Consider the following 27,648-nt stretch of genomic DNA (forward strand, 5'->3'; position numbering starts at 1 on the left):
AGACCCTTGTGTACGCCAAGCACTGCTTCCTCGTTTTTGCGATCCCCAGCTGTTCCGGTTTTTGTTTGTTTTGTTTTGTTTTGTTTTGTTTTACTGGAACAAATTAAATTTGCAAGCAGGAAGCCTCTGACCTGCAAGTGCTTCTAACTGAATCACTTTCCAGTTTCTCCATACCATAAAGTTTATCTTCAAGGACATACCTACTTCAGTGATTTCCTGTACATTAACAACCTGAGTATCAATCACTAGTGCCTTAATTCTAGAATTTTTCATCATGCCAAAAAATAATGTCCTAATTAGTCTCATTTCATTCTCTCTCCAACCATTTATGCAGTCTCTAATTCTGTTTAGATACACTGCACTGAAATGTGTTTCTGAGTTTTATTCTTACCCATCTAGCTTAGAATTACTTCTTTTTTTTTTTTAACCAAGCATTCAGTATATGAGTATACCACAGGTTTTATTCACTTCCTGGTGGACATTTGGAATACACTATTCAAACTGTAACTATGAACACAAGCAAGTTTGTGTGGGGTAAATTCATTTGGATGCATAGCCAAGAGTAGAATTGGGTTGTTACATCTAAGGAACTGCCAAACTGGCTGTACCTTTTTTTGGTTTTTGTTTTTTTTTTTTAGAACGTTGATGTTCTGCCTCCACACACGAGGAGTGAGGGTGTCCTATCTGCTGGAACTGGAATTACAGTTGTGAACTGCCATGTGGGTACAGGGATTTGAACCCTGGTCCTTTGGAAGAGTAGCTAGCCCTCTTAACCACTGAACCATCTTTCCAGCCCCCATCACTGTACCTCCTTACCTTTCTTCCAGTAGTGCAGGGACAGTTTTCATTTGACCCACATCTTTGGCAGCACATAACTTTGGTTACAGCCTCCCCAGTGAATAGAAAGCAGTTTTAATTTGTATTTCCCTGATGACTAATGTTCATGCATCCTTTCATGTGTGTAATTGGCTGTTTATGTGTCTGAATTACTGTATCCTTCCTCATGTTCTAGAAACCTGCAGAGTCATCTCATAGTCATCTGCGTTAGGCGCCTGTTGGCTCTGATGATGGCTGTGCCTTGTTTTTCAGGCTTTAGACACTTGAGGAAATAGTCGTTTTGAGACTGGGTTTTGCTGATGTATCCTAGACTGTCTTTGAAGAAGTCAGGGCGGTCCTGTCTCAGCCTCCCAAGTGGTGGGATTAAAAAATGCACCACCCACTCCTGGCCCTGGTTCCAGTTCTTACCCTTCATTTCAACAGTTCCTCTTGAAGTGTATGCTTGGACTCCTACGCTTCTCAGTTAGATTGTTCTATATGTGTGTCCTATAGTTAGGTCCATAGGTTGCTTCCGTTCTGGCGTGCGGGCCTTGTGCATAGCTGCTCCTTAGATGTCCACTCTCCCTCCCCTGCAGACTGGGTAGCTCATGTCTCAATAGACTTGTTGAAAACAAACCAACCAACCAAAAATACACCAAAGAAAATCGAATAATGCACAGTGTGGTGTCAGTTATGTTCCTGGTGAGAAATGACCAATTTGTGAAGTACCTTTCTTACAGCTAAGGTGGATCTGCCCCAGAACTGAGGAACAGTTGCTTGGTAAACTCTTCACCCTAGCTTTCTGATTATCCTTGCACTGCCTGTACCTTCATGTTTCTCTGTGTGAAAGAGCTCACCTCCCTGTCTTGGTTTCTACAGCCCCTTCATGAAGTAGGAGTCAATGTATCTAGGGATGTGTGAAGGTGGTGGATCCCGCCGGGCGCATTCTACAAAGAGGAACTTGGTTGGAGAATGGAGTCCATGCCCCAGTAGCAAGCCACTTTTCATCTGCCTCAGAAAATCTCTTGCTTCTGTGGTGGCCTCAGGATGATGCTGTAACCCGTCTGGCAGAACTGACATCTTGTATCTCCATCTGAGGAAACAATGGATCCCCCAAGAAATGGGAATTTCCCCAGGAATGTCATGCTGGGGGAAGGACAGGGTGCCAGGTGGAGCTTGTTAAGAGATTTCACACAGTTCTACAACCTGTTAGTCTCCTGACAGGATAAGACTGAAGCCCAGACAACAAATGGGTCAGGAGTGGGCAGAACCACACCTTGACTGGAACTGCTTAAATGTGCAGATCCTCAGCCCTCTGTTTAAACTTTGATTTTACCTGAGTACCCTGAAGATGGACCTGGGGGTCTTGCTGAATCTCTTCATCCCATTCACAATGTGGACACACTGAGTAAGTCTTTGTCTGTTTTCTACTTATTTTGGCTCTCTTTATTGGTTTATTGAGGATAAGTGGCCAGACTGGACTTGGGGCATAAGGGACAACCAAATCAATGATGCCAGGGTGTAGCTTCCTCGCTGATTAAAAGGATTTCTGCTGCCACCCTCAGCAGCTTCCTTTCTTGACACATCTTTAGGCAGGAGACTATTTTGCAAGACTTAGCCATGGCTACCACCACTGTCGTCACCAACTGGTTTGGGGACGGACAGTAAGTAGCAAGAACAAGTTTCTCTTTAACTTTAAAACTAGCTGAGTATGTCCTGTGCAGGGCCTCTGAAATGCATGGCAGAGAGGGGCACCTATCGGCGTTCCACCTGACCAAAACAGTGAGCTTGCCCGTTGTGACTGTCCTCTTGATGGGATCTTAAGTAACTAAGAAACATACCTCACAGCCAGCTTGTCTGTGGGCAGTTCTGGAAGGGATTAAGGGAGAAGCTGTTTCTCCAGAGAAGGCAGCACCCTCCGGCAGTTGGCCTAGCTTTAAAGAGGCCGGAAAACCAGTGTTGCTTGTCTGCCTGCCTTTGCTTCTTGCTAAGTAGGTGTATCAATCCCACTGCTGACCCGACTGCCACCACCCTTAAGTGACATTGGAATCCAGCTTCAGAGTGAATTTAGATCTGCAGGAATTAATCCTGCGTCCGATTGGACTGCTGAAGTACCCAGTTGTCTGGACTGAGGAGCTGGTGTGCTCTTGGCTTTCTTCAGCATGCAGCTGGCCGCTGTCGGCCTATTCAGTTCTAATCACACAAGCCAGTCTAACACAGCTACGCTCACACCATCAGCTCTCCTGTATGCACCCCAGTGGACACACAGGTCTTGGGCTTCCCAGCTCAGTTGTAGAGTTTTTTTTTTTCTTTTTCTTTTTTTTGGAGCTGGGGACCGAACCCAGGGCCTTGTGCTTGCTAGGCAAGCGCTCTACCACTGAGCTAAATCCCCAACCCCAGCTGTAGAGTTATTAACCACACCAGGTGTGGCTCCACATTTCCAGTGTCGAGCTTCCTTGCCTTTTCACTTGCCATCCTACAAGATGGGAAAGAGAACTAGCTCTTCCTTATGTTCGTAAATTACTGTTTTATTTTATGTATATGGGTGTTTATTCTGAATGTCTGCCTGTGTTAGAGAACATGCCTGGTGCCTGTGTAGAAGTCAAAAGAGGGTGTTGGTTCCCCTGAAACTGGAGTTAGTGTTGTAAGACAGTCTACAAATTTTCTAGACTGGTCATGGAACTCAGTGGCGGGGCACTTCCCTTGTATGAGTAAGACACTGGATTTGATCTGTAGCACCAAACACACAAGTAATCCTAGTGTATAGAACATTGGCACAGAGTGAAATCCAAATGCTGACTGAAGTGTTTCATGCTCTTGGAATTAAATCTTAGATATGGCGGATCTGAAATAATGACCCAAAAACAAATTCTGAAAGAATATAGCCCTTTAATACAGGATTGGGAGAAAAGAAATTCTTTCTCCTTTCTGTGGCCTTGAACTTGCAAAGATTCTCTAGCCTTTGTTTCCTACAGATTATAATTAGCTGCGATTATAGATTATAGGCAAGACAAGGGTTTTGTTTTTTCCAGATGGGTTTTTGCTGTGTTGCCCAAGCTGATCTCCAATGCCTGGAATCAAGTGATTGTCTCACTTCATCCTGGGCCTTGTCCCTTGTGCCATCCTGCCTGGCTCTCAAATATGGTTAAAATGGATAAAGTCCTGCAGTGCTGGGCACCAGCAATTTTTTGTAACCTTTTTCTTCTAAACCATCAAGGCTCTCATGATGACATATTTGGCTTCTCAAACAAGTAATGGGTTGTACTTAAGTATAATTTTTAAGTATGGAAAGCTGTGATATAACTCAGAACCAAACCCATAAAATGGGAATCTGTAGTTAGTGGCATCTACTTAGGATAAATGAGGATACTGGCTGCAGAATTTGTAACTCAGACAAAGATTGAAGTAAGTCATGGAGGTCCAGAAGCTAATGGCCAATTCCAGATCACTGGTATTCAAAAACATCTCAACTCTTAGCCATCTCACAGGTGGAGTGGATTGTATAACAGCCAAACACAAAGACACCGCTTTGTTGGCCTGAGACTTCAACCTGAGGCCTAAAACTCTCCAGCTGTGAAAGCCACATAAACAGATGCTAAGATCTCACCCTCGTCAGTTAAGTCGCACACCTGAAGAAGCAGACGTCAACCCATTATGTGATATCCAATTTGTACGAGAAATTATGAGCATGGGTCAGGGGTACAGGATGCATTCAGTCAAGGACAATGCTGTGTAGACAGCTGAGAAAATGTCAGCATTTATTAGTGAGATAGCCAAGTAAAAGCCCAGCACCAACCTGATGTGCCAAACCTGCTATCACCAGGAGCTGAGTTCCTCTGTGGGCCACTGACTGTAGCTGGATTGGAATCTTTAAATTTTGGCCTTTTCATGGGCATCTAAAGATTAATTCTAGGGTACATCAAGAAAACTGAGCCATTCCTTCTAAAGGTAGAACTTGCCCTGGCCCCAAATATTTTGACTCCTGGGGTCTCCAAACAACTCTTTGAGAAGAACATGGTAGGACAAAATGGCTGGCTCCCATTCCTTTCTCACCCCTTAGTCCAGAGAGATACATCTTATAGCTGGAACTTCAAGTCTAGGTCCGCCCTGTGTGGCTCAAGCACTTATGACATCCCTTCCCATAAGTCTTGGGCATTTGAATGCTTGGCTGCCAAGTTGGTAGTTAGCTGGGGAAGATTAGGAGTTATGGCTTTGTGGAGGAAATAGATCACTGGGGGTCTTTCGAAGGACTCCTCCCCTTTTGAGTTAGCCCTCTCTGCTTCCTGTCTGTGGTTAGAGATGTGCGTTCCCAGCTACCGCTACAGCCAATATGCCTGCTACTTGCTACCATGTTGCCCAGCCATCATAGAACTGCATTCCTCTGGAACCATAAACCCTACATAACCCTCCCTTCTACAAGCTGCCTTGGTTGTATATCACAGCAACAGGAAAGTAAAGACAGCCGGCTTAATCCTGGACACCAGACGCAATCTGGATCTTCAGTCCATGAATGACAATGTCTAAGCCAATTCACTGCAAAAGCCCTATTGCAGAAACAAGCTTTAGGGACTTCACTTCTTCCCATAGAAGAAAGGAAATTCAACTAAAGTTCAGATATTCATGATCAGCAGGCAACACCAAGACTTCAGGGACAGAAAAGCAAACTCAACCGGCCACACTCCTGTCACTTCTTCAGAGACCCACACCTGTCTCAGATGCATTCACAGCTTCCTTCCCTCCCCTTAATTAACAGGATACCACAAACGACAGTTTGCTCAATACAAAAGCCCTCTAATGAGTCAGCAGGAAGTCAGAATGCCTTTGCCAATGTCACGTTTCTCTTTATTCTTATACATTTTTAACAATATATTTTATGTATTCGTGTTTTGCCAGCATGTATGTGTGCCACATGCCTGCATGGTGCTCTAAGAGATCAAAAGAGGGTATCAGGTAAAACGGAACTAGAATTATGGATGGCTGTGAGCTGGCAACCAAATCCGGTCCTGTGCAAGCATAGCAGTCTTACCTGTTAAGCTATCTCTGTTGTACTGTGCTTCCCTAAGTTTTTGTTTTGTTTTGAGACAGGGTTTCTCTGTGTAGCCTGTCTGTCCTAGCACTCGCTTTGTAGACTAGGCTGGCCTTTGTTTCCCAGGGGCTGTGGTTAAAGGTATGAGCCACCACCCCCTGGCTATTGTAATTTCTTGAGACAGAGTTTCACTACATAGCATTCACTGGCCTGGAACTCACTATGTTGACCAGGCTGGCTTCAAATTCAGAGATTTGCCTGCCTCAGTTTCCTGAGTGCTGAGATTAAAGGTGTGCACCACCACGTGGCCCTACGCTTGCTCCAGGGTATGCATGTGGAACCAGATGACAACTGTAGCAGTCAGTTCTCTTCCTGTCATAGAGGTTCCAGGAAGCAAACCCACACCTTCAGACTTCATGACCGTGAGCTTCACTGACGAAGCCACCTGGTCAGCTCCCAGGGTTACTTTCTGTTAACTGACAAGGACGTTCTAAAACACGAGTATATCATGCACCAGTGATTAATATTTTGTTAGTACTAATCCATACACATTCTAAGACATAAGCCCAGTGACTAAAGCATGGAACCCATCTGAAGACATAATCTTGAATCATTGTCAATCCAAGGGTCTGGAGCTGGGTATGGTGCACACCCTCGAAACCCCAGTACCAGAGAGGCAGAGGCGGAAGAACAGGACAAGTTCATACTCCTCATACTCAGTGCTGTGGTTAATCCTGATTGGCGGTTGGTAGGGTTGGAATCACTATGGCAATAAGCATTCGGTCATGCATGTGTTTGATCTTTGCTAGGTCATTTGAGAGAGGAAGACACACCCTTCTATGGGAAATCCCATTCTGTGGGCTGCGGTCCCGTGATGAATAAAAAGAGAAAGTGAGCACTCATCAGGGTGAACAGTTCCTCAAGATCTTGCCACCCGACTCCCTGCTATCTTGGACCGCGTGTACCCTCAAACTGTGAGCCCAATAAACTCTTCCTTCCTAAAGATGCCTTTTTCAAGGTGCTTTATGATGGCAAGTAGGAAAATAGTACAACAAAAATAATTGTCATGAAGTAGGGCTGTGGCCATGATAAACCCAACCATGTAGTTCTTAACCTCTTTGGAAGTGGTTTGTTGGAGGAACTGGAAAAGTTTGAAGCTTTGGGCTACAAAAGCCTTTGAGTCCTTACTACAGGCAGAATTTAGTGGGTCTGGAGAATAACTCCAAGAGGAATGGGGGTACAGCAGAGGCCTGGTTCCTGAGGTTTCAGAGGGGAGCAGGATCCAGTGGAGATCCAGTGGGATCATTCATGGGATATTCTGGTATATAATCTGCCTGTCTTGAGAGTCTGGATCTGGTGGGATTTAAAGGCTTGCTGCCTCTGTCCCAGCCTCGGCTAATAACGCATGTCGTGGTGGGGAGTGCATGTCAGTGAAGAGAGGAGGGACCGGGGAACAGGCAGATCTGAGTTCAAAGCCAGCCAGGACTACACAGACCTTCTCGACATTATCCCCTCCTCCCATTTAGAATAGTATGTGCAGTTTCTCTTCTGTATTTAATACACTCAACTGTACGATGAAGTATAATTTACCCCCTAGATAGCTGGTGTGTGTTCCTATGTGGGTCCCTGTGAGAGAAGAGAGAGAACATTTCTCTGTCCACTTAGCTACCAACTAGCTCTCGCTCCAACAAGCAGCTCCCTGTTCAAGTCCAGCTCCAGGGGATGTGATGTCTCTGGCCTCCGTGAGCTCCCATACTCATGTGCGCACGCGTGTGTGCGCGCGCGCGCGCACACACACACACACACACACACACACACATTCCTCCATCCCCACACTAAAGTGGTTGGTGGCAAACGAGGTTTGTTGGCATATCACGGTCCCAACCCCTCTTCTATGGGGAGTATCTTCTGATTCAGTGTTTTCCTAACACTCATCCTCACCTCTGGACACAGCCCCCACTTCCCCCGCAAAGCACCCTATCCTCACAAGCCATAAATGCTGACTCGGGAAAGGACATGTGGGACATGGGACTTTATATGTGCAGTGGGGCAAGGTAGCCTCTGCCAGAGAAAACACTAGAAAGGAGCCAGTTCCCCACAACTCACACAGGATAGTCAGTTTGTTTAAACTGTGTAGAGTGGGTTCTCAATGACTCCTTTGTATACTTCCTAGATTTTAATAAAGATAAAGGAAGCATGGTTTTAAAGAATTTTAAATTTGAAAGCATATTTCAAAACGAATGTGGAATGGGAAACCTGGGTAAAACCAATACAGTGCCTTTATTGACACAACTTGACCCATGGCTACTCCAGGACCTATCTATCCCCGCCCCACCAGCCTCATGAAGACTCGATCTCTTCTTTTTCACTGCCAGGAGAGAGCAGAAGTCCACATTAGTTTTAACATCCGTTAGAGCGGGGAAAGGCGGCACACGCTTGTAATCCCAGTGTAGAATGTAAAGGCAGAACCTCAGGAGTCCAAGCTCATCCTTAGCCTACACAGTGAGTTTAAACTCAGCCTGGGGTACATATGTTCTGTTACACTAGGCAGCCAGATAGTAAGATACCGTGTCAAAGAAAAACAGAAACAAAAGGCCCACGGAGCTTCTCCAACTCAGCAACTCCCTTTCTTTGGGGTCAAACCCTAAGAAGCCGTTGGTTGGAGTTTGTGATATTTAGGCACATTTACTGTTCAGGAACACATGTATTTATATATGTTCCTGTAAAACATTTATGCAAATATAAAATATATTAAATATATGAGATATTAAAATATACGCACATATATGCACACACACATTTAATTAGTGACATCCACTCAACTCTTTATTGCTTCTGTAGTTGTTTTCAATTTTGTTGTGACAGGGTCTTACTATGTAAATCAGACAGGACTCAAACTCACAGACACCAGGCTGCCTCTGCCTCCCCGGTGCTGGGATTAAAGTGTGCCACCATACTCAGCCCCACGCAACTTTTAGTTTTTATTGACCAAGCTGATCATGTTTTATTGTTCAGAGCCTCCCAGCAGGGCTATGACGAGGACCCCCGCCAAGGAGGCTGGAAGAACTGATAATGATGAGTAGCAAAGGGCAGGCAGGCCTGTGCCTGCTCTCATCCAAGTGGAAACAATGTCTCTGAGGTGGGGCCGTCCAGGTCCAGCCTGGTCAGGCTTCACAGCCACACCCACATGAGGGCTCTTGAGTGAGGCCGGCGCAGAAAAGGCATGGGAACAGAACCTGTAGAAAATCCCAACTACCATAACCAGCATTCATTCCTACTTGAAGTTAATCTCTTAGAACAGCTAAACTTTTATTTAAAAAGCAAATCAAGCGTATTTATCATCTTAAAAAAAAACATGTAAACATTTGCAAAATTTGGAGGATTGTCCATAGTCTGAAGACACTTATAAAAATTATTGGACTCGTTAGGCCTATAAATACTAAACCCTTCTACCTCCACCCCCCCACCCCCGTGAAAAAAGCCAATTGTTACAAAAATATAAAAAATATACTAGCCTCTAGTTAACCTTTCATGGAAGAATCTCAGAACTCCGGAGCACATCTGGATCAATGCCCAGCAAGCATACATGCTAGCTTTTCGGCTTTAAAGGAAAAGTTAGAGAGCATTGCATCCTGTTGTGGATGTGGCTGTTTCCTCCACAGTAAGGTGCCTCTCACTTGCTTGCCCGTGAGTGTTAACTTGAAGTTCTTTTTCTCAGTTGCGCCCCCTGCGGTGTGGGATTCTAGGGCAGGAGGCTGTTTCCATTCTTGTGCTACTTCCTTCTCTCTCTGGCTCCTTAAGCTCCCCTGGGTACCCAGACTCCTGAGCTGGAGCTCCCCCGGGCTTCCCGCACTCTCACTGAAGGACAGGGACGGTTAAGAGATGGAGAGGAAAACCTGGCCTGGCTTTCCCTGTAGCACCGATGTCCTGGGTGTGCACACGGCCCACCCAGGTGTGCTAATTCAAGGAATACACTTGATTGGTGGCTGCTACCTTGTGACCCACAGGGATGGCCAATGATCAGGGAGGGAGGCAGGAAACTGATGTGACGAGTACACAGAATCAGACTGCATGTGCTCCTCCTTGGCAGCCAGTGTAACCAGGCACCATGATCCGTTAGTTACGGACGAACCAGAGTCAGTTTGAAACAGTTAAAAAAAACCTTCAGGGCCTTGTGAAAGGGTCCATTTTCAGTCCTTGCTTATCTCGGCTGCCACCAGCAGAGGGCAATGGTGTGCATAAAGGCTCAGCCAAACCTGGAGAAAACTGCTGTAGGGTAAGCCAGTGTAATCTACCTGGTCTCTGATGAGCCCTGTCCTACTACTGACTTCCATGTTGTCTGTGCTGTGCTACAGCTTTCTCTGAGTCCTCACTAGACTTGCAGGTTTACTGTCCAAAACGCTGCGCTGCCACACTGGTAAGGGTTTTATTTCACAGATCTCACTGTTGGTTTCTGGAACCCAGCCCTTATCATGTTAAGTCACGTATTTCCCAACACCTGCTTGTTTCTCCAGATCTGAAATATCTCATTTCAATGTAGCCTGGCTGCTTAAAACCCAAAAGAACTTTCCAAACAGAACAGCAAGTCAGAGAATCTCAATTACATCTGCCAAGCAGGTTGACTACTTTGGTGGCATTTAAAAAAAAAAAAAAAAACAGGGCCCGGGAGACATTGCAAAATCACTGTTTGCTCAGAAGAACTCTCGAACATCAAGGCACAAAGAAAGAAGTCTCCTTGGAAAATGATGATGAACAGGGTTGGTGACCTGCATGAGGTCTGAGGCAGAGTCCATGAGGAAGGCCTGGGTGGTATTGGGGTCTGTCTCTCTGGTGCAGAGGCATCCTCATGAGTACTTCTCCAGGAACTTCAGGTGAAAATCTTTCACCTTGTGGAGTACTGTCTTCAGTTTCTCCACTGGAGGGAGAATTGTCATTCTGTCAGGAAAGAGAATGACATCAGCCTGGCTCGTCACAGGTTCACAACATCCCTTGCTGGGTGGAGCCAAGTTGGGGAGGGAGAGCTCTGTGTGGAAAACAGTGACCCTACCTCAGCTGCTTTGATAGCTCAAGGCCCTGGAGGGTGCCTAACACTTGTGAAACTATAGTCTCCTTACCCTCGGGAAGCCTCAAGCCTGAGCAATCCTCCTGCCTCACCCCCCAGCAGGCTGGGAATACAGACACATAGCACAATAGTAGTTTATACACAGGCATCTCTACTACAGTCAGACCTGTCTACTAAAGCAATGAACCGGGGTTTGAGTCACCAAATGTACTTTTCATTACCACAGAAGGCCGCACCATGGTTTTGTTGTGGTGATTATATATTTATTTTAGTAATAAATATATAATCTGTCCTAGAACTTGCTATGTAGACCAGACTGACTTTGAATTCACAAAGATCTGCCTGCCTCTGCCCCTTTTCTCCTCTTGTTTTATAAAACGGGGTTTTATATGGCATTAGCCGATCTGGAACTCAGCCTGTTGCTCCAGCTGGCCTTGAGGTCACAGTAATCCTTCTGCCTCAGCTTCTTAATGTGCTCGCAGAATAGGCATGCCCCACCACATATGACTCCAGCAGCACATTTTGACTAGAGACCTTTCTAGAAATAGGACTTTCTTTTTTTCTGTTTTGTGGTGCTAGGGATTGAATTTAGGGCTTCATGCATGCCAGGCAAGTGGTCAAACTATAGGCTAAACCTAGAACATGACTCTTAACTTCCTTTCAAAAACTGAACCTCTCTGTGTCTGTGTGTGTGTGTGTGTGTGTGTACACACGCAGGCACATATGTGTGTGTCCCAGTATTCAGTTTCTAACAGTAAGTCAATCTCAAATCACAGGTTCACTTCAAAGACATTTCCAGTTCCCACAAAAAAAGTAACCTCTCCCTCCAGCCCTGACAACAGTCTTCCCAACACAACCACACTCTTGGTGACGTGCTGGGCATGGAATGTCAGGACCTCACACTCGTCCTGTGATCTGCTACTGGGCCACACTGCCATCCCAGCTCTCCATTGTAGATGGAGCATGAGACGCAGCAGACAACCCAGCCAAAGGCGAAAGGGCCAGGTAGGCAGTGAGTCCATCTGAGGACACAACCCATAGCTTTGAGTGTGCGAAGACTTGGCTCTAGCTGTCAGCTACTCATGACAATTCTATTATTAGCATCTGCTACAAGAGACACAGGGGCTGTGAAGAAATAACCATGTTCTCAACAGAGATGGCCTAACAACTCTGGGAATCCGTGTGTCCATCTGTATGAAGCTGGACAAGGCATGGCTGTGAATAAACGGCCTCTCAGTTTGTGGGCCTAATTCTGTCTCAGTGTAGTACCGTAAGAGGCTTTGGGGCCCATAGCATGGCCAAGGAGCCACAGAGCACCTGTTCTGTGCCAGGCTGACCTGGTTGGTTTTTCTGTCAACTTGACACAAGTGGGAAGAATTTCACTCAAGAAAAGAACTCCAACCATCTGATTCCCCTATGAACAAGTTTGTGGGGGCCTTTTCTTGATTAATGATTGACGTGGGAGGACCCGGGTCACCATAGGTGGTGCCACCCCTGGACAGAAATCTACCTAAGGCACTGGATTTATCCTGTGCATTTGGAAGCACAGAATGTGAGAGGGACAGGAAGCAGCAGAGAGACGGGGAAGTCGAGGAATACTTAGGCTGTGAAGCACCCCCGTTCTCCTTATTTTCTGACAGAGGGTCTGAGCTTGCCATGATGGGAGACACTCAAGGAGGAGAGGCTCAGACCCTGCAGTCTCTAAAGCAAGAACCAAAGGGACCAACACCACCCACCCCCAGAAAGAACGTCATACCTGAAGTGGTAGGTGCCTTCTCGCTGTCCAAAGCCACTGCCAGGCACGACACAGATGCCAGTCTCTTCCAGGAGTTTCATGCAGTAAAACATATCTGGAGCCATTTTATGGGACTATGGGAAGAGAACAGAACTTGAGACTCGTGCCTGGCTGTCTCGAGACTGGCACTCATTAAAAAAAAAAAAACAAACCAAAAACGAGCTGGTTTTGGTTCACACCTATAATCACAGCACTTGAGAAGCTTAAACAAAAAGAGTGCCTTGAATTCAGGGCCAGCCTGAGCTACCCAGTGGGGTCTTGCCTGGGCTATAAATATAAAGAAAGACTCCACTTGGGGTGGAGAGATCAAAGCCAGACAGAACCAAAATGCCGAGCATTGGTGCCTCTTTTCGGTGGCAGGACTGCCAGGAAGCTGGTTCTGGGATCCGGACATCTGAGGCTACCGTTGGACAGGCTGTGACGCTCCTGATCTTCATTCAAGGGTTCCAGTATTTCCCATCCCCATCCCAGTAACTGTTCAACAGGCACTGACTGTGGATGCCTAGGAACCAAGTCAGGAAAGGATCTGAAAACACGGTCCTGGATCTAAATCCAGTAATGGCTTTCAGGGGACAAGCCTTGGAGCTACAGCTAATGATGGCTAAGAAAACTGACCTGATTGGATTGAAAAGCCTTGGGTATTAGGGAGGCACACTTCTCAACATGTGGCTGAAGGCCTTTCCAGAAGAAAATATGGAGAACGAGCCCCTCAGCTAGGATATAAGGAGAAGGACAACCTGCACTGGCTTCCCCTTCCTCTGCTTCCCAATCCTCACCCAGAGGTAGCAAGCGGCCTTGTGCTTCTGCCTCAGCCTCAAGTGACTCATGCCTTCCTGCCCATAAATCAGGGAGCCAAAGGAAATTGCTTTTCTCTTACATTGTACCTTGTCAGGTGTCTGATCACAGCAATGAAAACAGCATCGAATGGAGTGGGTTATAAAAAAAATCTCTGAGGGATCTCAGCCCTGGCACAGGGAGTCTGATTCTGGGCATCTAGGGTGGGCCTGGATCCCTAGTGTCTAACAAGGTCTTCAGGTACTCCAGCGTAGGATGAAGATGCTATTGTCAGACACATTACTTTCCCTTGAGCTTCAGAGGAAGGTCTGCAATAGCATACGAGGACTTGGAGGCGCAGGCTCTCGGTTCCCCAAAGACTCAGTAAACCAAACCCAAGGCATCTACTGTGAATATCCAGGCTCAGGAATCACTGTTGCAGAAGGCAGTGGCTGGGGGAGGTGAGGACTGTCATTGCTTCTCCAACATCAGTATCACACCCCACTTGGGTCCTGCCCTTCAGAGTCAGTATGTCTTGCTGTTTTAATGGTTTTTATATGTATTTTATGTGTATGAGTGTTTCGCCTGCTCATGGGCCTCTGTCCTGTCATACGCATGCCTGGTGTCTTTGGAAATAGGGTAAGGGCTTGGTTCCCCTAGAACCGGAGTTGTGATGGCTGTGAGTGAGCAGGTAGATAGATGCTGAAGACCAGACTCAGACCTTCTGTGAGCGGCAAGCGTCTTAACAGCTGAGCTATGCCTCCACCCCGAGAGTAGCACGTGGAGGTCCACCCGGGACTCTCACTTGGGATCAGCCCCTTGCTTGCTCTGTTGCTACCATACTCTCTGCAGCTGGGGCTCTAAGAAGCTGTCCCACAGTGAACTGCGTCTGTCCAGGAGGCCCACGGAGTTCAGAACTCCTACGCTCAGCACCGTGGCTCGCCAAAGCGGAAGGCCAACCATGTGAGAGAGAGCTCAAGTGAATCCAGGAAGACAGCCAGCCCTCCGCTCTGACCTGAGCTGCCTCCACGGCCTTGGCAGGGATGAGAATCCGAGGGAATGCATACATGGCTCCTTGCAAGGGGTTGCACTGAATCCCCGGGACTTGGTTAAACAGATCTTCTGTCAGCTTTGCTTTTTTGGCCAGGTTACCAAGGACGGATTCTTTTTCCTGAGGATAACAGAAAGCACAGGTATCGGTGATTCTAGACAAGGCTACAAATGCTGCTCTTTGTGAACAGGCTGACAGCTGAGCTGCATGTAACAAACACTGCAAACAGGCAGGGGAAGGAAGTAGGCGTGGACGCACGGACAGGTCTTTCTGCAGGGATTTCTTTTTAATCTATCAGTCCGAATGGCCCTGGCCCTGGGTGGAAAACCCTAGAAACACTTCTGTGAGAGTCACGAGTCCCCTGGAGACCAGCCCCATCACGTCATCTGGGGATTATCCCTTTGTATTCTCAGTCAGGGTGGTGTACATGGACACAGACTCGGTCGGGCAGGGCGGAGTCAGCAACGGTCCCAGAGCTGGACAAGCATCCAGAGCTAGAGCAGAGGGACAAGGTAAGGGCAGAGGACGAGAAGATAGACAAAATGTGGTACAGCTGTGTGATGATATACAGCCCAGCCTTCAATCCCAAAGCGGGCAGGCCTCCACAGGGATAACCCGGAGCACACTGCGCCAAGTGGAATAAGCCAGTCACAGAAGAACACACATTGTATAATTCCACCTATACATATATGTCTTAGGGGAATCCATGGGGACAGAGTAGAATGCTGGCTGCATTCTACTGGGGAAAGGGGAGGGTGGAGAACTATGCATTTACTAGGTAGGTCTCAAGTGTCAACCAGGGATAAAAGTTCTTGAGATGGATGAGATGAGAGAGGGTCGCACAACAATCTGAATGGCTTTCCTTAAAGAAACAGAACTGTCTGTCTATCTGTCTGCCTGCCTGTCTGTCTGTAGACAGGGTCTTTCTGAATAGCCCTGGCTGTCATGGAACTTAACTATATAAACCAGGCTGACCACAGACTCACAGGTTCTCCAGCCTCTGCCTCCCACGGCAGGATAAGTGTAAGTTTAGTCGTTTGAATTTTACTACAAAAAAAGGAGAAGGAGGGGTGAAAGAGGAGGGGAAGTGCGGTTAGGTACGCCTGTAATCCTAGCCTTTAGGAGGCCAAAGCAGGAGGTTGGCTTGAATTAAACAGTTTGGCTATGAAACCCTGTGTCTAAAAAAAAAACCAAACAAACAAACAAATAAGCCAACCTCTCCCTATGCCCCCCACCCCCAGCCCCACAAGGGAGGGGGGAGCTCATACAATCTGGGAACTGACATTTAGATTCTACAATCTAAAATGGTTTTGTTGTGCTTTTTTTTACATTGATGCTGTGACACCTAGTTACTTCCCTCCTTTTCAGGTTAGGATCCCATAAGACAGGCTCTCCTCCTGGGTTCCTGCCATGTAGGAAGCTCGCAGTGAGAAAGAAGAGTCCACTCGCTCCCACAGGAAGTCTTCCCACCTCCAAACTGCCGCCTCTCGGTTGCTTCTCTAGACTTTACTCATGACAATGGCTCAGGAGAGTGACTTTGTAGCATTACCTGTTCATAGTGCCCCTGGAAAGATGGCCATGGATGGACACACCCAGACACACCACCGGGAGCTGGCCACATGGAGTGGTGGCTGTTCCTTTTCCACGGCCCTGACAACAGCAGGCAGTACACAGGCCAGGCGGACTTACCCTGCTGAATTGCTCAAAGGACTCCTCTCCTGGCACCGGTGGATTCACAACAATGTCCATCGCGGCCTGTCCAGATACTGGCGGACAGAGGCGGACCGAGAGGAGCTTAACCAGCTGGCCTTTGATCTCGGGGTGCAAATTGATCACCTCCATGTAGCCCCCTCTGTAGCCGCATCTGGGGAGTTGAGGAGAAGGAACACGCATGTCAGTTATAGGAAGACCTCACAAGTGCAGTTTGGACACCAGATCTCTAACACCACACCCTCGTCTCCCAGCCCGAAGCTGTAGCAGAGTTCTCGCCAGTGTTGGGTGAACAGGTAATGCTACAAAGTCACTCTCCTGCAGGAAGAGCAAGCACTCTCTTTTTCCCTTCCTGCTTCCTGGGAAGTAGAGAGTCCCTATCCTAGAGACCAGTGGGTCCTGTATGCTGAGGACGCTGACTCACAAGCCAGTCCTTGAAGGATCTCAAGGAGCCCAGCTGTGCCTTCCTGTGCCTTTGAACCATTATGTCAAAAAAAAAGATACACTGTCACTCTTTTTGAGCCTTTGTACTTTCAGGTCATTTTGTTATAGCTGCTTTCCCTGAAACCTAACTCATACACTTAATTTATACTGAATTAAGCCAAGAACAACGTAAGGAGGCAGCCCCCTTGACCTAACCAAAACATTTCTTTAGATTTCATATGCTGTTCCTTCTGCCTAGAATGTTCTCCCAGATGTCTCCCTTCTTCCAAGTCCTACCTCTTGTCTGACCTCAGTTCTCCACCCGCCACATGGCTTTCCTGTTTACCTAGTTCTTCACACCCTGGTAACATACTGTCTTTGTGATGGCAAGGTCCTCAGTGCTGCAAACTCAGGGTAAGTGCTTAGTAAATACTAGTAACAAATATGGGCCCCAAACTAGCCCTCTGGTCTATAACTGCCCCAGCCCTAAGGCAGCCTTGCACACAGAGCTCAGTACTTATCCAACTTCTCTTTGCATGGACCCACAGACTTCAGGCAGTGTTAGAGCAGAAGGTTCCAGGCTTAGAGCTGCTCTGGGAAGCTGTTTTCATTCCCATCACTTATCCACAGTCTGGTTTCTTTTGAGCATTTCCCTTGAACCTCTGCGCACAGATTATACCACTAGATTTGTCTGAGAGATGCAGCCTGTCTCCTCCTGATTCCTACACCAGCAGCAAGCGAGGAAAGCCGCTTTCTAACCATGTGGGCGGACCACAGGTAGAGCAGCAGAGAAGAACAGCAGCCCACATACTGCCCCATGTAGCCCTTGGAGGTGGAGTGGAAGGAGGCAAGCTCCACATTACTCGAGTACTCAGGCCCCATCTGGTAAAGCACTTTCTTAAAGGAGTGGAATCTGCAGTCGGGAGAGTACACGTTGTCCTGGTATACCTGCAGGGGAACAGGGCAGTTGTGATGAGTCCTTCCGGAAGGCCTGGAGTGAGGTATGTAGGTACAGAGTTAGCCCGTGAGGGGAAGGTCACAAAGTCTAGCCTTGGACAAACCAGCCAGTCCACTTCCAATACTATTCCTACACATAAGCCAAAGTGTGCCTGAAGGAACCTTCTAGAACAAGCAAGGGAAAGCCTCAGACTGGATCCTAAGACAGCCTAGGAGCTTCCCTGACTTCTACATTTACTTGTCCCCAGTCCTGTCTAACAAACGCATCAGGCCAATGGTGACACCAGGGACTCCCATGCTTCCAAGCAAACTTTTCTCCTAAAGCATTGTTTGTTCCTCTATTAGTGGGAGCAGCCTCCTGTCCTCGCCCTCTGTTCGGGAGTGAACTCTGTGGGGTGTCTTTTATGCCACCTGCCAGGTTTGTCTCCGCTCTGTCTGCCAGGGCGCACCCCCGCACCTCCCCGTCTCTAGATCTGCCATACACAGCCTAGAAACAACGCCCTGCCTGTTCCACACTCAGGGAAGCTGGGTGTCTGGATCAGTGGGGCAGTCAGAGAGAGGCCTGCCCTCCTCCCAGACAGGTGGGGTAGTCAGTGCACCTTCAGAAGGAAGCCCCAGGTCTCACCACTGCCGCCTCCGTTTACTTTGTTTTGTTTTGTTTTGTTTTTTAGTTTAGAAAGTAAGGTTTTTAGATCCATGATTACTTATGGCAATTTAAATGTGGTAACAGAGCAGGGTGCTTAAAGAGAAAGGAAAAGATAATTCTAGAAACCGCAACTAACCAGAAAGCATCTGAAGTGAAGGGAACGTGTCAACGGACTATGAAGAACTTGCCGTCTCTATCAGACAAAGAATGGGAAGCCAGGCCTCATGATTGGCATTCGAGAAGTTACACTTACAGACCTGAGATCGTCCCAGGCTCGCACACTGCTGGACAGTATATGAGAGGGAAGACAGGAATGACCAAGAGGTAGGAAACTGCACCCTACCAGTGGCTTCAGCCTCTTCCCCCACAGGGCAGCCACACTCCCCACACACACCCCTCTTAGGTAGGAAACCAGGTTATTTCCTTCAGTGAAAACCCTCCCTGGCTCTCCAGGTGAAGTTTGGGAAGGGCAAGGCAGAAAACTTGCATCTGGTGGTGGTGTGGGGGGTGTCAATTTGCATATTGCAACCCCAGGCTACAGTGGTTGACTCAGTAACTGGTGGAGTTGAACCAATGAGGTTGTAAACTTGTTGGAACTACAAGGACAAAAGGCTGCTTTCAAGGCTGGGAAGATAGTCCATGTATGAGGCCAACTTATAGAGATGAAAGGGGAAGGACCTGGAAGTCACAGTTTGAGTCCAGGCTCCAACTATATATACCTGTGACATCATCATCATCACCACCACCACCATCATCATCACCACCACCATCATCATCGATTCTTCCTCCTCCAAGTTTAAAGTAATCTGTTACAGTTCTGAAATTTAACTGAGTGTGGTGGCTGACACCTATAGTTTTAACATTGTAAGACTAATGCAGGAGGATTGCTGTGAATTTAAAGCCAGCCTAGGCTATACATTAAGTGCTAGGGTAGCCTGGGTTACATAGCGAATCCTTAGCCTCCCATGTATAAGGAGAATATGTCTGTGTCTGTGTCTGTGTGTGCGCGCATGCATGTGGGTCCACAACTAGAGTCCAAACCAACAGGGAGCTAATTTATGTCCCAAATTCATAAGTTAAGAATGAACATCCTCGGGCTGGAGAAATGGCTCAGCGGTTAAGAGCACCAACTGCTCTTCCAGAGGTCCTGAGTTCAATTCCCAGCAACCACATGGTGGCTCACAACCATCTGTAATAAGATCTGATGCCCTCTTCTGGTGTGAAGATGGCTACAGTGTAGTCATAACAAAAAAGAATAAATAAATTAAAAAAAGAGAGAGAGAATGAACATCCTCACCTTTGCTTGGCCAGAATCACTCTGCCTAGAAAGTTCTCCCTGGCTACAGAATAATCAGACCTGGATTCTCCCCCATACAAGAGGGCTCGCCCCCGCCCTCTCTGAACTTACCCCACCAATCTCTGGGACTGCTCTTACCTCATCAGCCAGGAGAAAAAGCTTCTCTTCCCAGGCAAAGTGAATCACATCTTCTATGCACTTTCTGCTTTGTACCTGGCCTACAAAATCCCCAAGAAAACCAAATTGTAGGTTGTAATGCTATGTAAGTTGTCCCCAAGTAATACTCCACCCAGGTCATGTGGGTGTCCTAAGTTCCCAGAAGGTCCCAGGCACCACCCTCCTACTTTGTCATCGTGGCAGAGAAGCCCAGCCCCACTCTGTCCAACTCAATGAAGTCAGCCATGGGGAAGGAGGGCCTTTCACACCTAACGTTTTCATCGTCCTCTCGGCTGCGGTGTACACATGTGTGCGTGATGTGTGCCTTCTCTAGAGGACAGGAAGGCGTGGAAGTGTCACAGTGGGCAGGGAATAAAGCTGAAGGAGTGGGGTCCACCGGGTCCCTACCGCTCCCAGACTGAGCACCAACAGTGCAGTGCAGAACACTGTACTGGTTGATATGGTAACTGAGCTGGAGTTACTGAACAAAATCTGTGGGTGTCCTCCCAGAAAGGCAGATGCACACGCCCACAAGGAAGTGACATGCTAATCCCAGTTCATCATCCACCCTGAGAGCCAGCGAATGCTCAAAGCAGGACTTGCAGAACACTGAATGAATGAGAGTCAGGCTGCTATCTCTGGCCAGGCCAGCTGCTTTTGCAGCTGGCACCACTAGGGACCCTGAGGGAGGACACTGCTGTTCCTGGCTTCCTTCAGGACCTGCCTCAACACCGGCAGGGAAGACACACCCATTACCCATGTCAGAGAACGGTTTCAAACAAGTCAGCAGCCTGCAGGCACACCACTGGGGCAGAGAGCAAAGGGTAAGAGAAGGTGGGAGTGGAAACCCCCACCCCACGCCCGTGTTTTCCTCTGGCTTTGAGTGTGACACCAGGAAGTTCTGGCGTGCTCAGTCGGGCTCACTGATTTCTTGATTGTGTGTATAGCATGCATGTATGATATGCCTATATGCACAAATAACACATACACATGGATAATTTCTGCATTTATACACATCAAAATGGAGAAAAGTATGTAGAATGTTTCCTTTTGGCTAAAAAAAAAGTTTATATATTTATCTACAGAATGATATGAAAAATGTCTATAAAAATATAGAAGTGTATCATAAAATGCGTCAATCGAGATTTTCACCTTCTTAAGAGAAATTAAGCCAATTTCTTAAGTAAGAGACTGAAATTTCTTTGGCCATCAAGCACACACCAGTCTTTATAAGAAGCAAGCTCAGGGCTCTGGGACTCCAGCACAGTGGCAGGCCTTGGTTTCTACATGGAACCAGCACTAACCAGCACTACTCTTACAGACAGGGGCTCGCCAGTTTATGGATAGATGCAGCCTGCAAACCCTTCGTGGGGTCTCCTAACTAAATCTGCTTGAATACAAGCACAATGTGAGCACTGAATATACAAAAACATGTTCACAAAATGCAAAGGGGTCACAAAGAGGAACGGAAGGACCAGAGTCTTGAAAAGGTTTCATCCTGGTGGAGGAAAAGGGTGGGAAAGATACAAAAATTCCACTGCTAGACACGATGCACACTTGACGATAAAGACAGGCTTATGTTTACCCAGGGCTTGGGACTGTGATCATTGCACACTAAGACACCAAAGAGCAAAACGCAAACAGTTGTGAGAATAGGAGGAAGTCATATATGGCTTTACAGGGGCCAGGCCCAAAAAGCTAGAGAGAGGTGCCTAAAGGCCAAACCAGAAGAAGGGTCTAAGGAATTCCCTATAAACTGACAGAAACATCTGTGATTACACCTCCTCTCCCCTGTAACATATACCACAGCTCCTGAGGACACCCCAGCAGGAGATAAGAGAAATGGCCCTGGCCTAACCCCCAGGTGTAGTGACACACACCCAAGCACCTGGTATGCTGAAGCAGGAGGGTTGCAAGTTCGAGGCCAGCCTAAGGAGGACTGGTAAGGGAATAAGTAAAAGAACTGTCTTATCAGAGTGCTAGTAGTTTGACTTGTTCAGAAATGGGTCAGTGAGTTCCTGGCCTAGGACTCTCAGTGGATCACAGAAGGTTTCATCTGGCGAGCAATGGCTGAAGGCCCTCTAAGGACAGATTCTAAGAAGGATTCCAACTCAGAGGACAGCGGAGCTGAGAAACAAACACAATAGTATTGACTCAGGTTACTGCTTTATGCCAGAGTCCAGAGCTCTGCCATATAGCTGTTCACACTGACTTAACATCCCAAGCTTCTTTGACATCTTTTAGCCAAGCTGACTGTGGTATGTGGTTGGGAAGTTTCCACTTCCTGCCACCCCTCTTCTAGTCGCTGACTAACTGCCATTCAGTCAGGCCCCAGAAAGCAAGGAAAGACAGTGCCCATTCATAAGTTACTCTCATAAGAATTACTTATGAGGCCAGACATGATGACGCACACCTTTAGTTCCAGCCCTTGGGAGGCAGAGGCAGGCAGATGTCTGTGAGTTCAAGACCAGCCTGGTCTACATAGTAAGTTCCAGGAAAGTCAGAGCTATATAGTGAGACCCAGTCTCAGAGAGAGAGAGAGACAGAGAGAGACAGAGAGAGAGACAGAGAGACAAACAGAGAGAGACAGAGACAGAAAAAGAGAGAGACAGACAGAGACAGACAGACACACAGAGACAGACAGAGAGAGACACACAGAGACAGACAGAGAGAGACAGAGACAGAAAAAGACAGAGAGAGACAGACACACACACAGAGAGACAGACAGAGACAGACAGACAGACAGACACACAGAGAGACAGACACAGAGACAGAATGTTACTTATAATAATATATAGTCACAGGATCTCTTTACTTAGAGCAGGAGGTATGTTCTCCAAGGCAGCTAGGTAAAGGATTTATATAAACACTGGAGTAGAAAACCCTGACTAAAAGACAAGCCAGCGGCACACGCCTGTAACCCCAGCACTCAGAGCCTGGAGGAGGACTGCTGTGAGGCTGAGGTCTGCTCAGATGACATAGCAAGTACGAAACCCGACAGGAACACAGTCTCCAAAGACACAAACAAAAAAGGGCTGACTCAACAGCCGACTCAGCACACACATGCTACAGGACTTGCTGTTCCAAGGGTGGCCCTGGGATCAGCAGAAATGTCATCTTGGACCGCGTATACCTGCCAATTCTCCAGCCCTAGCCCAGTCATTAAGATGTCGGTGAACACAGCCTGCACTTTTCACTTTAACAAGCTAAAAGTTTAGGAGCCACAGTCCTCAAGAAGTGGTTCTCGCCGGCCGTGCCGTCTGGACTGGTCTGTGAGGTTTTCAAAGCTCGCCTTGTGACGCCGATACTCAGAGCAATCGAGAACACAGTGCTGTGTCACTCCCCTGAACTGCGTCGTGGGCAGAACGTCATCGTCCCCACCACCACCAAGGCACTGGAGCGCACACACAGTGTGCACACGGCGTATCTGCATCAGTTGCACCCAGGAATTAAAAGGGCTGTTTTCAGCAGACTGAAGCATCATTTCGCATTTCAGAGCAGCAGATTCCACAATCAGCTCTAATGTATTCTGGCTTCAATTCAATTTAGCTCAACAAAGGAGAAAGGAGTTCTTGCTCTCTGATCCAAAGAGCCCTGGAGACACATGAGCCAGCAGCTCGGGAGTTCACAACAGGCAGGGCCGTATACTTTTTTTCTCTCTCTAAAGAAAGATATACAGAATTTGGGTGCTTTCCAATTTTCTCCTCAAAGGAAAAGCCAAACTCCATACCCCAGCATTCTGAACCCAGTTGAGAAACAAGAAAGAGTTTCTCTGGTTGAGAGATAAGTCAATGACCTTAGACTGAGGTGAGCAGTGGTAGTCTATGTGAATAAGCCTTAAGGAGATGAGTCTTTACAACTGGAGGTAAAATATGAAAAAGAACAGGTCCCATCAGTAATACAGCCTTGCTCAAAACAAAAACCAAAAAAAAGGTGCCTACTTCTGTCTCCTGAGATGGCCTTAGGCGAGTCTCACAGACGTTAGCAAATCTGGAGTGAACTGGGAAACTGGAGGAGAGAAAACCTTGCGTAACTTGCACCAGTCACTCCAAGCCCCTATGAACATGGCGAGAGAGTCAGGTACAGACCTGTGGGGTTTCCGGGGTTGATGATGCAGAGAACTTTAGGGTCACAGTGGTCTTTGGCTTGCCGCAGTGCCCGCCGGAGCTCGTCCACGTTCAAAGCCCAGCAGTTGTCCTCATCCAGATAGTAGTTCACCTGAACGGCGTCGAGCTCGGAGATGACCGCGGAGTACAAGGGGTACTGTGGGATGGGGATCATCACCCCGGTCCGTGACTTGCCACCGCCAGAGACCAGGAGCTTCAGGATCGTCTGCGACAAAAAGCAACACCTACGGCAGCAGCTCTCAACCGTCCTAACGCTACAACCCTTTAATACAGCGCCTCCTCGTGTTGTGGTGACCCCGACCCTAAAATTATTTTTATCACTATTTCATAACTGTAATTTTGCTACTGTTGCATGTAAACATCTGCTTTCTGGTGGTCCGAGGTGACCCCTGTGAAAGGGTCATCCATCATTCCCCAAAGAGGCCGAGACCCACAGGTTGAGAACCGCTAATCTATAGGGTTCCTCTCTATATAGGGTTCCTGCTGTTTCTCTCATCCTTCAAGAGGCAATGAGCAGACGGGCCAGATGGGCTCCAGTCACGGATATCTACCAGGGCCTCTAGCACGGCCCTATCACGGTTGCTTCATCTCCCTGACTTGTCTCCTTCCCTGGAGCACGAGGGGAGCTGTGGATGTAGGTAAGAAACAGAATATCCTAACGTTCTTGACATAATGCATGGCATGGAGGAAAAGGCTAAGACACTTGACAGGGATGGAGCGACACATGCCGAGTTCCAGTACGTGGGTGGCTGAGGCAGAGCTGTCATGAGTTTGAGGCCAACCTGGGCTACACTGTGAGATCGTGTCTCAAAACACCTAACCAACCAAGCAAGCAGACACTTTCTAAAACAGGATCCAAGCTGGTCCTGCCCTAGAACAAGCCACACTTCACCCCGATATTCTCATTTAAACTCAGTTTCTTCAACGTAACCATCAGTTGGCCCACACATGGCTGGACAGACTCCTAAATAAGAGACAGTCGAAATGGTGCCCCCAGCTACTCCCACCTCTTTTTAAGCAAAGTGGGGTGCATATTTATTTCTTAAGAAAGCAAACTGTGGGGTCGAGTGAGGTGTTGTTGAAAATGGCAGTGGTTCTCTGAATTAGCAAGCTGTGGGAGACATTCATTCATTGTACACGTGCACAGGCTTCATCTGAGGCTCCATTCCTCGCTCCAAGAATCTCGCCAGACTGGAAAGCACAGTGCATGCTTGACTGTCTCGGGCCCATTTCCCCATGGGCTCGAGTAGATTAGTGCATTATCTATTTGAAAGGCTCAGGGAAACACACACTCAACTTCAAAACGAAACGGCCTGTGAGGAGACAAGAGCCCCGATGAGAGAGAAAAGGCAACAGCGACCACGGCTCGCACAGGAAGAACGCACCAGTTACCGGTGCTTAGCAGAGGGCTCGAGCCGAAGAGAAATGTGCCAAGAGTGGATAGAGGGGTGCGCATGGAGGTGAGCGGACGGCACTTACCCAGCACGCTGAGAGCCAGATGAATACTCGAAACCAGCCCACAAGTAAAAACCCAGGAGGCCGTGCCCTCCACAAGCCTAGAACTTCAGACTTCAGCCACACGGCCACTGACTCTAGTCCACGTGCCCACGCCACTGCTGACTGACTCCCAGCCTGAGCCCCATCTCCTAAGCGCTGAGCTCCCTCACTTACTGCTACTTGGCTCTTCCTGGCCAGGCCAAGGCTGAACAGAACATTGATTGAATCACGTGAACTCCCTCCCTTTAAGCCAATGTTCTGACTTACTTAAGCCTCGGTGTGGCTTCTACGGCCCTTAGAACTTAGCCATTACTTGCTTCCCTGGCCCTATTTTTGGTAATTATCCCCCACTGTGTGCGCTCACCCACCTGGGACCCATTTCTAAAACACTGGGCCTCTTTCCAGATCAAGATCTTTGTATACACTGATCTTCAGCCCAGAAAACACTTCCCCTCTTGCCTTCCCCCATATGTTCCTGCAGCTTTCAGTCGTTTTCAGAGGGGCCTTTACAGCTCCTGCTGCTGTTACAGCATTTATTCTTTTCACTATTACGTACGTGGTGTTTGTGCCAGTCTGTCATGATGCTGGCACATAAGCAGAGACTGAGTGGCGAGCCTGGTTCCCAGCATCCAGCACAGTGCTTGGCAAAGGACGAACACAGTACACACAGTATGTGCTGAGCAACAGAGAGGCCAACCTCAGGTATCCTATAGCTCCCCACCAGCTGGACCTGCTGTTGGGTCCTCTGGAAGGAAGCTGATGCTGCAGTCACATCCAAGGTCATGGGACTGGAAGCCACAGGGGTACCGGAGGGTGGCCTAATCCACCCACCAAGCCTGTATCCTGCCTGGCTAGCGACTTCACAGTGACTTCAAACACTTGACCCTAATCTTCAAGGTTGTTGTTGGTCACCACCATCAGGTGTGGTGGTGCATGCCTTTAGTCCCAGCACTCTGAGAGTTTGAGGCCAGCCTGGTCTACGAAGAGAGTTGCAGGACTACCTAGAGAAACCCTGTCTTGAAAAACAAACGAACGAACAAAGTCCACTTTGCACATACAGAAATACCGTCGCTCGCTCCAGTAGTCAGGTAAATGTTGTCTGGGTCTGCAGGTACACCATCTCTCCTGGTGATAAAGGCTGCCACGTCCTCTCGGATACAGTTAACGCCCTGGCTCGCACTGTAAGACCCTGTGAGACAACAAGCAAGACGACGATGAGAGGCAAGACGCCTGGCTCAACGGAATGAGTCTGACGTCCATACGATTACCTAGGGATAAAGATGTCGGTGAACACCAAGGTGGAGCCTCTTTCCTACTCCTCTGGGACATGGCCAGATGCCTACTTCCCTGGGCTCAACCATCCACCCACACATCCTTCCAGTGCCCAGTGTTCACTGAGCACCTTCTGTATACTGAGCCTTGGTTTCTAAAGCGTCAAACGTTTTACAACAACAGTGCCAAGTAGATCCAGGCTTTCCATGTTTTAGCTAGTTGCTTGCACATGGTTCTACAGAACTTGAGAGAATGGGGTGACGGGAGTACTCCAGAATAGCTCAGTTCTAACTGGCACCAGCACAGATCCTGGAGGCCGTTCCTTGCCCCTCCCCATTACACCTCTACTTAGACATCACCGGTTTAGCTCCCAGCACCCAGTTATAAGCCATGCTGACTTATAACTGTTTGTAACTCCAGTTCTAAGGGGATCCATCCAGTGTTCTCTTCTCATTGCCACAGATAGGAGGCATGTGAGTGGTACACAGACATACATGCAGGCGAAATGTCCTTATGCATATAATAAAATAAAAATGTTTAAAGCTAAAATAACTCATACTCATACTCAATAATTTGCACTTGGGTCAGCATGACACTGACACATTCCACTTCCTGTTACTCCTGTGGGAGGAAACACTGTGTTGCCTAAGGCTCAGACAGACACTGAGACCTCAGCATAAGAGAGACCACACTAGCTGTCCCTTCCTTGCGGTGGTCAGGGCCTGGTTATAATGTCACCTATCATGAAGAACTAGGGGGACACACCAGCCTTTCTTACAAGGGCAGGAGGTGGAGACGAAATACTTCCTCATTTAAAGAGAAGGCTCAGAAAGTATTTCTCTCGTCTGCACTACATTCTGCTCCTTGGACAAAGCCTAGTAGACCACAAAATCCTGATGGTTACTGGTCTGCTATAGCACCCCAAGAGCGCCCTTCCATAGGTGTGGCCTCCCACCTATCCCTAGCTCGAGCTGACAAAGAGGGACAAAAATCAATAGATGAGATTTTGTGGGCAGAACGAAGGTCAAAGGTTACTCCC

At 47.8% G+C, this 27,648-nt stretch overlaps 1 protein-coding gene and 1 long non-coding RNA gene across 2 annotated transcripts in view; one reads left to right on the top strand and one right to left on the bottom strand.

The window, feature by feature from the left end:
• Positions 1-1,596: 1,596 nt before the first annotated feature.
• LOC116886556 lies at positions 1,597-6,842 on the top strand. Its single transcript, XR_004386115.1, has 2 exons — positions 1,597-2,224; positions 6,652-6,842. It is a non-coding gene; the product is annotated as an uncharacterized LOC116886556 (long non-coding RNA).
• Positions 6,843-8,641: 1,799 nt separating this feature from the next.
• The window catches only part of Gpt2 (glutamic--pyruvic transaminase 2), a 32,924-nt gene continuing 13,917 nt past the window's right edge, over positions 8,642-27,648 (bottom strand). The window contains exons 4-11 of the mRNA XM_032887676.1: positions 26,396-26,526; positions 23,802-24,045; positions 19,696-19,775; positions 17,469-17,605; positions 16,214-16,388; positions 14,489-14,644; positions 12,661-12,773; positions 8,642-10,777 (exon numbers count right to left, since the gene is read on the bottom strand). Coding sequence (XP_032743567.1) covers positions 10,687-10,777; positions 12,661-12,773; positions 14,489-14,644; positions 16,214-16,388; positions 17,469-17,605; positions 19,696-19,775; positions 23,802-24,045; positions 26,396-26,526 — 1,127 coding nt within the window. The 3' untranslated portion in view covers positions 8,642-10,686. The remainder of the gene's footprint in view (positions 10,778-12,660; positions 12,774-14,488; positions 14,645-16,213; positions 16,389-17,468; positions 17,606-19,695; positions 19,776-23,801; positions 24,046-26,395; positions 26,527-27,648) is intronic.

Source organism: Rattus rattus, chromosome 17, assembly GCF_011064425.1.
Source record: "Rattus rattus isolate New Zealand chromosome 17, Rrattus_CSIRO_v1, whole genome shotgun sequence".
NCBI lineage: Eukaryota > Metazoa > Chordata > Mammalia > Rodentia > Muridae > Rattus > Rattus rattus.